Raw genomic sequence first — 13,500 nt, forward strand, 5'->3', positions numbered from 1 at the left:
GTATACTGCAGGTATATTGTATGTTTTAACCTGTAGTGATGCCCAGCCCGTGAACGGGACCGTTATCATCATCTGACACTAATTAGCATAACGCAACGGACATAAATCTTCCTAGAAAATATTCCTATTCATTAAAATCACAAGTGAAATATAGCTTAGCAGCTTAGCCTTTTGTTAATCACCCTGTCATCTCAAAATATGCTTTACAGCCAACACTAGACAAGCATTTGTGTAAGTTTATCATAGCCTAGCATAGCATTATGCCTTGCTAGCAGCAGGCAAACTTGTCACGGAAATCAGAAAAGCAATAAAATTAAATTGTTTACCTTTGAACTTTGGATGTTTTCACTCACGAGACTCCCAGGTAGACAGCCGAAGTTCATTTTTCCCAAAATATTATTTTTGTAGGCGAAATAGCTCCGTTTGTTCTTCACGTTTGGCTGAGAAATCGCCCGGAAATTGCGGTCACCACAAAGCCGAAAAATATTTCTAATGAGTTCCATAACATCGACAGAAACATGGCAAACATTGTTTAGAATCAATCCTCAAGGTGTTTTTCTAATATCTATTCGATAATATATCCGTTGGGACAATTCCTTTTTCTCTAGGACCGATTGGAGTAATGGCTACCTCTGCACTTTACGCGAGAATCTCTCTCGGAGCCACCATGTGAGCACTTACGCAATGTGGCTGCCTACGGCTACTCTTCAACAGAAATGCGTAAAACTACGTCACAATGCTGTAGACACCTTGGGGATTACGTAGAAAGCATAAGCTCGTTGATGGTATATTCACAGCCAAATAGGGAGTCATTGGAACGCAGCGCTTTCAAAACCTGGGGCACTTCCGGATTTGATTTTTCTCAGGCTTTCGCCTGCAACATCAGTTCTGTTAAACTCACAGACAATATCTTTACAGTTCTGGAAACGATAGAGTGTTTTCTATCCAAAGCTATATATGCATATTCTAGCATCTTTTCCTGACAAAATATCCCGTTTAAAACAGGAACGTTTTTTTATTCAAAAATGAAAATACTGCCCCCTAACACCAAGAGGTTCATTACATTTAAAAAAAATACAAAAAAGAACTAGATGTGTGACTAAGTTTTGAACCTCTTGCAACGAGCAAACCCATATCCGGGAGAGTAATCATAGCCTCAAATGCATTAGCATAACGCAGCGGACGTAAATACGCAAAAAATCGCAAATGAAATTAAATAAATATATTCAAACACAAGCTTAGCCTTTTGTTAACAACACTGTCATCTCAGATTTTCAAAATATGCGTTACAGCCAACGCTAGACAAGCATTTGTGTGAGTTTATCATGGCATAATGCTATGCTAGGCTCTGCTGGCAGCAGGCAACATTTTCACGAAAATAAGAAAAGCAACCAAATTAAATAATTTACCTTTGAAGAACTTCAGATGCTTTCACTCAGGAGACTCCCAGTAAGATAGCAAATGTTCCTTTTTTCCCGAAATATTATTTTTGTAGGCGAAAAAGCTCCCGTTTCTTCGACCAGAAAATGTTGCAACTATAACGGCAAACTTTTTTCAAAGTTTGCTCCATAATATCGACAGAAACACGCAAACGTTGTTTAGGATTCATCCTCAAGGTGTTTTTAACATATATATTCGATAATATATCCGTCGAGGCAATTGGTTTCTCATAAGAAGCGATTGGAAAAATGGCTACCTCAGTATTTTACGCAAGATTTTCTGCGGGAGACACCATGTGACCACATGCTATATATGGTCCCTTACAGCCATTCTACAATGGAAATGCCTACAAAGACGTCACAATGCTGTAGACACCTTGGGGAATACGTGGAAAACGTAAGTTCATTCGTAGCTCATTCACAGCCATATAAGTAGTCATTGGCATGAGGCGGTTTCAGAAAATGCGGCACTTCCTGGTTGGATCTTTATCTGGGTTTCGCCTGTAACATCAGTTCTGTGGCACTCACAGACTATCTTTGCAGTTTTGGAAACGTCAGAGTGTTTTCTTTCCAAAGCTGTCAATTATATGCATAGTCGAGCATCTTTTCGTGGCAAAATATCTTGTTTAAAACGGGAAAGTTTTTCATCCAAAATGTTTAATAGCTCCCCCTTATACATAACTGGATCTACAAGACTAACTTCAATGAACATAGACCCTTTCCTGCAATGAAATTACCAAATCGCCTCATGGGTGGAATGTCATTCATACTTTTCATGATTTATAATTACAAATCCAGTGTTTCATTGTCGAACGGTTTTGTTATATTTCAGTCTTCATGTATATAAAATGTCATATTGGGATACAAACTCAAAAATGAGCATATATCTCTATATCTGACATGGTACAGGTGTCTTATTTTTTTGAAGCTCATTACCATGTGTGTGAGGTTTACACATTTGTTTCGAAGTAGATTTGTTGAAGACTACCAAGAAACACTGTGTGACCCTGATTTAGCCCACTGCAGTAAAATGTTAACACAAGAACCAACACAGCCATTTTTTTGGCATGATGTGCCATTAAAATTCTACCATTGTAAAAGTACATTTATGGAAAAATTGCTCTGTTTAACTCCTTACTTATGGTGCTACTCCTGATTCATTTTTCAAATCATATGAGCAAATCACATGTCCCCTCCATCCTTGACCTTTTCCAAATAAGTGTATATAACTACCTGACGTTGTTAGAATTCCATTATATGTCATTTTCAATGGCCTTTTCCCTGCCCCTCTTGCTTTAAACATACTTTGTCTGCATTTTGTTCCACAGGAGCTTTACTCCCAGTCTTACGATGCTGTGGGTGTGATGTTCGCCTCCATCCCGGGCTTTGCCGACTTCTACTCCCAAACAGAGATGAACAACCAAGGAGTGGAGTGTCTGCGCCTCCTCAACGAGATCATTGCCGACTTTGACGAGGTGGGGAACTGCAACATTGTCCTTTTCACTGTCCCGCAAAAAAAGTACTTTTTTTGTTTCATTGATCGTAAATGGGCTAGACGGGTGAAGAGTCTATATACACTGCTCAAAAAAATAAATTAAATAAAAAAATAAACACTTAAACTACACAATGTAACTCCAAGTCAATCACACTTCTGTGAAATCAAACTGTCCACTTAGGAAGCATCACTGATTGACAAAAAATGTCACATGCTGTTGTGCAAATGGAATAGACAACAGGTGGAAATTATAGGCAATTAGCAAGACACCCCCAATAAAGGAGTGGTTCTGCAGGTGGTGACCACAGACCACTTCTCAGTTCCTATGCTTCCTGGCTGATGTTTTGGTCACTTTTGAATGCTGGCGGTGCTTTCGCTCTAGTGGTAGCATGAGACGGAGTCTACAACCCACACAAGTGGCTCAGGTAGTGCAGCTCATCCAGGATGGCACATCAATGCAAGCTGTGGCAAGGTTTGCTGTGTCTGTCAGCTTAGTGTCCAGAGCATGGAGGCGCTACCAGTAGACAGGCCAGTACATCAGGAGATGTGGAGGAGGCCATAGGAGGGCAACAACCCAGCAGCAGGACCGCTACCTCTGACATTTGTGCAAGGAGGAGCAGGAGGAGCACTGCCAGAGCCCTGCAAAATGACCTCCAGCAGGCCACAAATGTGCATGTGTCTGCTCAAAACGGTCAGAAACAGACTCCATGAGGGTGGTATGAGGGCCCGACGTCCACAGGTGGGGTTTGTGCTTATAGCCCAACACCATGCAGGATGTTTGGCATTTGCCAGAGAACACCAAGGCCTGTGCGCTTCACAGATGAAAGCAGGTTCACACTGAGCACATGTGACAGACGTGACAGAGTCTGGAGACGCCGTGGAGAACGTTCTGCTGCCTGCAACATCCTCCAGCATGGCCGGTTTGGCGGTGGGTCAGTCATGGAGTGGGGTGGCATTTCTTTGGGGGGCCGCACAGCCCTCCATGTGCATGCCAGAGGAAGCCTGACTGCCATTAGGTACCGAGATGAGATCCTCAGACGCCTTGTGAGACCATATGCTGGTGCGGTTGGCCCTGGGTTCCTCCGAATGCAAGACAATGCTGGACCTCATGTGGCTGGAGTGTGTCAGCAGTTCCTGCAAGAGGAAGGCATTGATGCTATGGACTGGCCCGCCCATTCCCCAGACCTGAATCCAATTGAGCACATCTGGGAAATCATGTCTCACTCCATCCACTAATGCCACGTTGCACCACAGACTGTCCAGGAGTTGGCTGATGCTTTAGTCCAGGCCTGGGAGGAGATCCCTCAGGAGACCGTCCGCCACCTCATCAGGAGCATGCCCAGGCATTATAGGGAGGTCATACAGGCACGTGGAGGCCACACACACTACTGAGCCTCATTTTGAATTGTTTTAAGGACATTACATCAAAGTTGGATCAGCCTGTAGTGTGGTTTTCCACTTTAATATTGAGTGTGACTCCAAATCCAGACCTCTATGGGTTGATACATTTGATTTCCATTGAACATTTTTGTGATTTTGTTGTCAGCACATTCAACTATGTAAAGAGAAAAAATATTTAATAAGAATATGTCATTCATTCAGATCTAGGATGTGTTATTTTAGTGTTCCCTTTATTTTTTTGAGCAGTGTATTTAATTATAAACCGGGTGGTTCGAGCCCTGAATGCTGAATGCCATATACCACGGGTATGACAAAAAAAAATACAAAATTGTTGGTAACCTGTTTATAATAGCAATATGGCACCTCTGGGGTTTGTGGTATGTGGCTAATATACCACAGCTAAGGGCTGTACCCAGGTACTCTGCACTGCACTATACAGAAATCACTTTGAATGGTTGCAAAAATTCAAATGGTTTGCCTAATTTCAGTTTATGTGACAAAACAAGCAAATATACAGTAGTGTAGAGAATCATTGTACCATCTAAATTGCTGTGAATATATATTTTCCATAACCAAAAATATAATATTTTCAGCTGTTTGAAGTTGGTGTACAAAACCGAAAGTAAAAGGTGCAAAAATAAAACGTAAGAACGGGAAGCATGGAAACAGTGCACATTGAACAGATCTACCGCATCTTAGACTTGCTTTCAGTAAGAATGATCTATAACTCAACATGTTTATGTGAATTTGGTCTTGTCGCCCAAAAATGTACATTTTGCAGCTTTAACTAAACAGTTCTGAAATGCAAATAAAAAAATATTTTTTTGTGTATTTTTATCCCACTAACGTACAAATAGTTTTGAACAGTTGAAGCTAGCACTCACATCATTCTTATGCTACCTTAGAAGTCTTTACTTGGAAGGCTGACCAGCATCTATGGTATTTAGTTGCAATATCCCATAATTAATGTATGCTATAACAGATTACATGTAATTATTTAAGTCACGCAAGCAGCCAATAAGAAAGTGGGAAAAGGAACACCTAAATTGGCTTGCGAAATTATTCATTTTTTCAAAAAAAAATTGCCTTACAACCTGGAATTTAAATATATTTTGGGGGGTTTGTATAATTTGATTTACACAACAGGCCTACCACTTTGAAGGTGCTAAATATGTTTTATTGTGAAACAACAAATAAAGACAAAAAAAAACAGAAAACAGAAATACTTTGTAGAGCCACCTTTTGCAGGAATTACAGCTGTATGCCTTGGCACATCTCGCCACTGGGATTGTTTTTGCCCATTCTTCAAAGCAAAACTGCTCCAGATCCTTCAAGTTGGATGGGTTCCACTGCTGTACAGCAATCTTTAAGTCATACCACAGATTCTCAATTGTATTGAGGTCTGGGCTTTGACTATGCCGTTCAAGACATTGAAATGTTTCCCCTTAAACCACCTGAGTGTTGCTTTGGCAGTATGCTTAGGGTCATTCTCCTGCTGGAAGGTGAACCTCCATCCCAAACTCAAATCTCTGGAAGACAGAAACAGGTTTCCCTCATGAAAAACATTCCCACAGCATGATGCTGCCGCAACCATGCAACCATGCTTCACTGTGGGGATGGTATTCTCGGGGGATTTGAGGTGTTTGGTTTGCTCCAGACATAGCATTTTGCTTGGTGGCCAAAAAGCTCAATTTTAGTCTCATCTGACCAGAGTACTTTCTTCCATATGTTTGGGGAGTCTCCCACATGCCTTTTGGAAAACACCAAATGTGTTTGCTTATTTTGTTCTTTAAGCAATGCCTTTTTCTGGCCGCACTTCCGTAAAGCCCAGCTCTGTGGAGTGTGTAGCTTAATAAGGTGTTCCTATGGACAGATACTCCAATCTCTGCTGTGAGCTTTTCAGCTCCTTCAGGGTTATCTTTGGTCTCTTTGTTGCCTCTCTGATTAATGTCCTCCTTGCCTGATCCGTGAGTTTTGGTGGGCGGCCCTCTCTTGGCAGGTTTGCTGTGGTGCTATAATATTTCCATTTTGTTAATAACAGATGTAATGGTGCTCCGTGGGATGTTCAAGGTTTCAGATTGTTTTTTATAACCCAACCATGATCTGTACTTCTCCACCACTTTTTCCCTGAACTGCTTGGAGAGCTCCTTGTTCTTTGGTCCTTGGTCTTTATGGTGCCGCTTGCTTGGTAGTGCCCCTTTCGTAGCAGACTATGTGGCCGTTCAGAATAGGTGTGTGTATATATACAGAGATTATGTGACCGATCATGTGACACTTAGATTGCACACAGGTGGACTTTATTTAACTAATTATGTGACTTCTGAAGGTAATTGGTTGCACCAGATCTTATTTAGTGGGTTTTTGAAACAAGTAATTGTTTAAATTTTGAATTCACCAATTTGGACTATTTTGTGTACAGTATATCCATTACATGAAAAACATTGTTTAATCAATTTAAATGTGAGGTTGGTATGCAAAAAACTGGAAAAACACAAAGGGGATGAATACTTTTGCAGGGCATTGTATTTGAGAATGCTATTCATTGACTACAGCTCAGCGTTCAACACCATATTGCCCTCAAAGCTCATCACTAAGCTAAGGACCCTGGGACAAAACAACTCCCAACGCAACTGAATCCTGGACTTCCTGACGGGCTGCCCCCCAGGTGGTAAGGGTAGGTAACAACATATTTGCCATGCTGATCCTCAACACAGGGGCCCTTCAGGGGTGTATGCTCAGTCTCCTTCTGTACTCCCTGTTCACCCATGACTGTATGGCCAAGCACGACCACAACGCCATCATTACGTTTTCTGACGACACAACAGTGGGCCTGATCACCGAAAACAATCAGACAGCCTATAGGGAGGAGGTCAGAGACCTGGCAGTGTGGTGCCAGGATAACAACCTCAAATCAAATTTATTTATATAGCCCTTCGTACATCAGCTGATATCTCAAAGTGCTGTACAGAAACCCAGCCTAAAACCCCAAACAGCAAGCAATGCAGATGTAGAAGCACGGTGGCTAGGAAAAACTCCCTAGAAAGGCCAAAACCTAGGAAGAAACCTAGAGAGGAACCAGTCCTCTTCTGGCTGTGCCGGGTGGAGATTATAACAGAACATGGCCAAGATGTTCATAAATGACCAGCATGGTCGAATAATAATAAGGCAGAACAGTTGAAACTGGAGCAGCAGCACGGCCAGGTGGACTGGGGACAGCAAGGAGTCATCATGTCAGGTAGTCCTGGTGCATGGTCCTAGGGCTCAGGTCCTCCGAGAGTGAGAACGAAAGAGAGAAGGAGAGAATTAGAGAACGCACACTTAGATTCACACAGGACACCATATAGGACATGAGAGGTACTCCGGATATAACAAACCCTCGCCCCCCGACACATAAACTACTGCAGCATAAATACTGAAGGCTGAGAAAGGAGGGGTCAGGAGACATTGTGGCCCCATCCGAGGACACCCCCGGACAGGGCCAAACAGGAAGGATTGAGGAACCTCTCCCTCAACGTGATCAAGACAAAGGAGATGATCGTGGACTACAGGAAAAGGAGGCCCGAACACGCCCCAATTCTAATCGACTGGGCTGTAGTGGAGCAGGTTGAGATCTTCAAGTTCCTTGGTGTCCACCAACAAACTGTCATGGTACAAACACACCAAGACAGTCGTGAAGAGGACACAACAACGCCTATTCCCCTTCAGGAGTGAAAAGATTTGGCATGGGTCCTCGCTAGTCAAACTGTCAAAATAAGCAGGGAAGGCCAGCCACTCAATGTTGTTGGGCTTTTGAAGTTGACAGTTGTGCTAGTCAGATGCAATGGTATGAAATGTTTTAAATTAAAGGTATCACTTTGCTTCAACAGAATACAAAAATTAGTTTGAGATCGTTCCCTAAACTATTCATATCATTTTACAGAGAATCCTGGTGGAATGTTATCTGACAATGAGATTCTGTTATTCACAGACGGTGTCAATGTCACCAAACGAGGCCAGAACAAGACACAAACCAGCTGCAGTCGACTAATGCCTCGCCTCTTTGGACAGGAATAGACGTGCCTTTTCCCAACTTGAAACTTGCCCCAAGATACAGCACATACTTAGGTAGCAGCTGCAAAGCTGCACAGTGGATGGATGAATAAACACTTTTATGTGATATGGCATTGCTTTATAAGTTGCTAATGGGTTGTTTGGTATAATGAGTTGCTTACTCTGTCAATCAATCACGCGATTGATTGACCAAATCTTGTTTACCCTTTGGTGTAGTGATGCGATATTGAGCACAGTTAATTAACAATGGACGACTTGTGTTTCTTCTCTACCCTGTTTGTCTTTGTCTTTGTGTAGCTGCTTGGTGAGGAACGTTTCCAGGACATTGAGAAGATTAAGACTATTGGCAGCACATACATGGCTGTCTCCGGACTGTCACCAGAAAAACAAGTGAGCAAAATCAACATTTTGTGGTTTAGTAATTCGTGGCCATATCCCGACTTGCATAAAAGCTATATTTTAACACTGACACCATTGATTTGTGCTGTTACCTTGTACATGCTGTATGTGTAGGTGCAGTACAACGGTATGGACAAATTGTGCACAAGGTGTAACAAGACATAAAACGCAGAACTTGACCCTTATTTCTAAAGAGGGGGTATTTTATCTGTACATCATCATGTGTGGCATAATTCTGACCCCATTTGACACTGGTAACCCGATAATCTCAATCTGTGATTCAGTTTGCACTGTCAATCTGGTTTGGGTTCTCTCTGATGTCACTCTGATTCTTAGCAATGTGAGGACAAGTGGGGTCATCTGTGTGAGCTGGCCGACTTTGCCATCGCCCTGAACGAGAGCATCCAGGAGATCAACAAGCACTCCTTCAACAACTTTGAGCTAAGAATTGGTAAGAAATCTCAAGTGCTCCCTCCCTGGCAACCACTCAAAATTAATAGACTATGAAAGTGTTTGAAATTCATTAACACACTGTAGTTTTGTCTCTAGGTGGAGCTAACTCTTCAACTCTCACTCGTCTTTTTCTCGATTTCCCTTCTCCGCTCAATCATCTCATATATTCCTATTTTTCTTCCTCTTCCTCCTTTCCCATCCCCTTCTCTTCATTTCCGTCATCTTCCCCCTCCTTCTTTTTCGCAGGCATGGCACATGGCTCGGTGGTGGCGGGTGTGATAGGCGCCAAGAAGCCCCAGTACGACATCTGGGGTAAAACAGTGAACTTGTCGAGCCGCATGGACAGCACAGGCGTGAGTGGCAAGATCCAGGTGCCTGAGGACACCTACCTGATTCTGAAGGAGCGAGGCTTTGCCTTTGAGTACCGTGGCGAGATCTACGTGAAGGGCATCAGCGAGCAGGAGGGCAAGATCCGCACACACTTCCTGAAGGGCCGTGTGCAGCCCAACCCGCTCATCATGCAGCCGCGTAAGCTCCAGGGCCAGTACTCGCTGGCAGCCGTGGTGCTGGGCCTGGTCCAGTCGCTCAACCGGCAAAAGCAGAAGCAGATCCTGAACGAGAACAACAACTCGGGCATCATGAAGGGCCATCACCACTACAACAGGAGGACGTTGCTGGCCCCTGGGGGGACAGAGGTTGGGCATGCCGAAGTGGCAGATAAGACTGAGTTGCCCTGAAGAGGCCCACTGCAAAAAGGCAGGGAGGGAGGGGACTTGACAGGACTGTGCTTTCTGTTTTCATCCGCCCTCATTGCATCGATTTGTCCATTCATCCATCTGTCCAGCCATCAATCCATCTATCCTTCTGTCAATTCAATGTTCTGCCTACTATACACCCTAACCCCTTGCCTGGTGTCAATGTTTCTGTTTTGTATTTATTTTATATAAGAGAACACAATAAAGGAGTTTAATTTTTTATAGATAACTTGTGTCTGGTGACTTTTTTATTTTGTCAGTGCTTGACATTCATACAACAATCCTTGCCCTTGCAGTTTATTTTCTGCTCAGACGTAAATAGCTGGACCGTGTGTTAGAGCCGGACTGGATTGTGAACCTGCATGACACCCATCTCCCAGGAGTGTTGTCTACGGAGACAGGCATTTAGAGTTGCAAAAATCTGTTAACTTTGCTACAATTCCCCCTCCCTACCTTTTACCAAAATGTTCAGGTTTTCAATATGTGTCTGACAATGGTGGTAAGATCAAAACATCACTTCAATGGAAAATATAAACATTTACAAGTTGGCATGTTGGAGTTTCTTCTTTTATCCCTGTTTATACCTGGTTCTAACTTGTAACCTTTCCTGATCTTTCCTGGTCCACATTCTGATTGTGCCTGTTAGCACCAGGTTTAAACGGGGCTCTAAATATCATCTCCTAATCTACACAAAACATCCTAATTGTTTTGACTGCTTTGAGAGCTTTTAAAAACTCATTCTATCCGCTGCAATGGGGCTAACTGATCGAGGATCAATCACTTCATTGAAAATTAGTTTAGAGGCGTAGAGTGCAAGAGGCGGCTGCTGACTGAGCCACCTATTGGATAGATGCGTTCAGTTTGTGCTATGTCTCTGATGATAGTGAGGCATTAGTTCATTGTGATGAGGGAAATTAACAACTCAAATGAGTCCTGTTAGAATCACCTCCCAACCCACTGGGCACACACTGGTTTCCACGTCATTTCAATGAAACAACGTTGAACCCATGTGGAATAGACATTAAATTGTCTGTTTCCCAGTGGGAAATAACTATTTTGATTTTATTCAACATTCTAGCACTAGAGGAGTGCACAGGCAACATTATTCTCAGCTCAATGATAATAAAAGTATTGTTGATAGTCAGTTTTGCAAAATCCCTAATACTCCTGTTTACATGGATACATCTAAAATGAGGCTACCTGATGGGATTTGAATAAATTAAGAAATTCGGCAATCAAAATCAATGCTCTACCACAGTGAACATGTTCATTTTGCGAAGGCTATTTGATTCCGGACATAAAACGTTTGTACGTGAAAACTATTTGTAAGATGCATACTTTCAGTTTTTCTGAATATACTTCACTCATGCATAAGAGGGAGGCTTGCGCTACTGAAGCTGGCACATGCGCAAATCAAATACACTGCTGGAGCACCGATTAATATACTGTTTACATGTCCTAATCATTTTAAAGATTAACCAGGTGTTTTAATCAGCGTATGCTTATTTCAAATTTGAAATTACGCCGATTTAACGTTATTTCAATATTCGGAATACTGCCTTAATCAGTTTAATATCGAATTATTAGTATTATTATTATTAGCATGGAAATGTACTCCATGATTGTAAGCTTATTGATGCAGGTTTGCTGGCTAAGGTTATTGCAGTCTGGGTGTCTACGGTTCAATCTCAAGTGGCTTCCGCTCCTTTATTATGGTCTATATTCACATTTTGTAGTTAAGTGTTAACTCCAAGTGCAATACAGCATTTGACTAAATACACAGATATTTCTAATGATGGGGAGCAGATACCAGTTTATTTTCTCCTGTAGCACTGAAGTATTCTGAAGGGGGACCCTAAATATTCCACTAGATGGCAGTAGATGATCACTCCAATGCCCTCTCTTACATCCCAAATGTTCTGTTTTCCACAAGCTACAGCTGACAGAGAAGGGACCTGAGGAGTAGATGCACTTGCTTCAGCTAACCAAAGTCCTGTTGAGCAGCTAATTAGTCGAATCAGGTCAATCTCTCTCAGGTCAATCAATCTCAATCTCTCCAGAACCAGGATTGGGCTGCCCAGTTCTAGATCAAATTAATGTGATATTATTAAGTAGCCTAAGTATGACAATGGTACACACTCCTCTCACTAAAAAGCCCATAAAGCCTTGTACCTTGTGTTTTCCCATCCCTCTGAATCCATCAAGTGAGTCACTCCTCTGAATGACTATAGCCGTGGTCACACCTTGCATTGATTGCTGTTACTTACAACGTCATTCTAGTCACATTAGCGCACGTTAGCAACAACTGTCCCGGTATTGGGATCTTAAGAGGTTAAAGGTCAACATCCCCATATTGTTCACATTTCTGTCATGTAAATGTTGTAGCTTAAACAATTTATATGGGAAATATCCAGTATTTTCTTCATTACCATGCTGATGATTTCAAATTGTATTTGATTCATTTTAATTGGTTAAAGACATTGAATACATATTGTTGAATATATTTACTACATTTAGTGTGGGTTTTTTTCTCTGAAAAGTATGTTTATTTTAAAGCTATATGATTTAGTTCATGTAGATACATTTCAATGTTGTTTAACACACAGTAATCAAAAACCTGAACACGTTTGCATATTCATACAGAATTGTTTGCCAGAAGTTCACAAGTTCTCACAAAATGTATCGCAACAGTTTGCCCCAAAACAAATTTGGCACAACTGTTTTCCAGAAGCCTGTTTTTTCGGTAAGGGATCACATTTAGTCAAGTATAGTCCTAGTATGCAATGACTAAATCAAGCTTGTGACTCTACAAAATTGTTGGATGCATTTTCAGTTTGTTTTGGTTTGCGTTTCAGATTATTTTGTGCCCAATGGAATGTAATGTTAAATAATGTACTGTGTCATTTTAGAGTCACTCTTATTGTAAATAAGAAAACAACATGTTTAAGTGGCTCCAAACGTTAACCTTGTGTCTTTATTGACCTTTTATTTCAACATTTGCACTCAAGGGCCTGACACAGTGTCAGTCCAACACACACAAACACTCCATCATTTGCTCACTCACACATAATATGCACATACATTTATACTGACTCTACACACACCCACTCACATACAAGCTGCTGCTACTCTTGTTATCCTGCTGCCACTCCAGTGCAAATATGATATTTCCTGTATATACTATGCTTAATTACTTACTTTGTCTATTTCCTATTCTCATGTTTTTTCTAGTAATACATTGTTATTGATTATTGCCTTGTTGGGTTTTCAGTTTGCAAGAAAGACATTTCACTGTACTTGTGCATATGACATTGAAACTTGTAAATAATATTGACATTTAACCTGCGAATTAACTTTTCTGTGAAAATGAAAGCATCCCCAAACAGCACAATATTTCATGTAAGTGTAAAATATAAACATAACTTGATGTCCATTTGATACATTTATGAGATATAAAATATAGAAATGTAGTGTTCAGCAGTTATCAAACTACATACGGTAACGAGAT

At 41.5% G+C, this 13,500-nt stretch overlaps 1 protein-coding gene across 3 annotated transcripts in view; it reads left to right on the plus strand.

Annotated features, from left to right (window-relative positions):
- The window catches only part of adcy8 (adenylate cyclase 8 (brain)), a 255,443-nt gene extending 245,222 nt beyond the window's left edge, over nt 1-10,221 (plus strand). For all 3 annotated transcript variants that reach the window (XM_064942680.1, XM_064942663.1, XM_064942671.1), the window contains 4 exons: nt 2,768-2,914; nt 8,683-8,775; nt 9,121-9,235; nt 9,484-10,221. In XM_064942680.1, the coding sequence (XP_064798752.1) occupies nt 2,768-2,914; nt 8,683-8,775; nt 9,121-9,235; nt 9,484-9,974 (846 nt within the window). In that variant the 3' untranslated portion in view covers nt 9,975-10,221. The remainder of the gene's footprint in view (nt 1-2,767; nt 2,915-8,682; nt 8,776-9,120; nt 9,236-9,483) is intronic.
- The last annotated feature ends 3,279 nt before the right edge of the window (nt 10,222-13,500 follow it).

This window comes from Oncorhynchus masou, chromosome 3 (assembly GCF_036934945.1).
Source record: "Oncorhynchus masou masou isolate Uvic2021 chromosome 3, UVic_Omas_1.1, whole genome shotgun sequence".
Taxonomy (NCBI): Eukaryota; Metazoa; Chordata; class Actinopteri; order Salmoniformes; family Salmonidae; genus Oncorhynchus; species Oncorhynchus masou.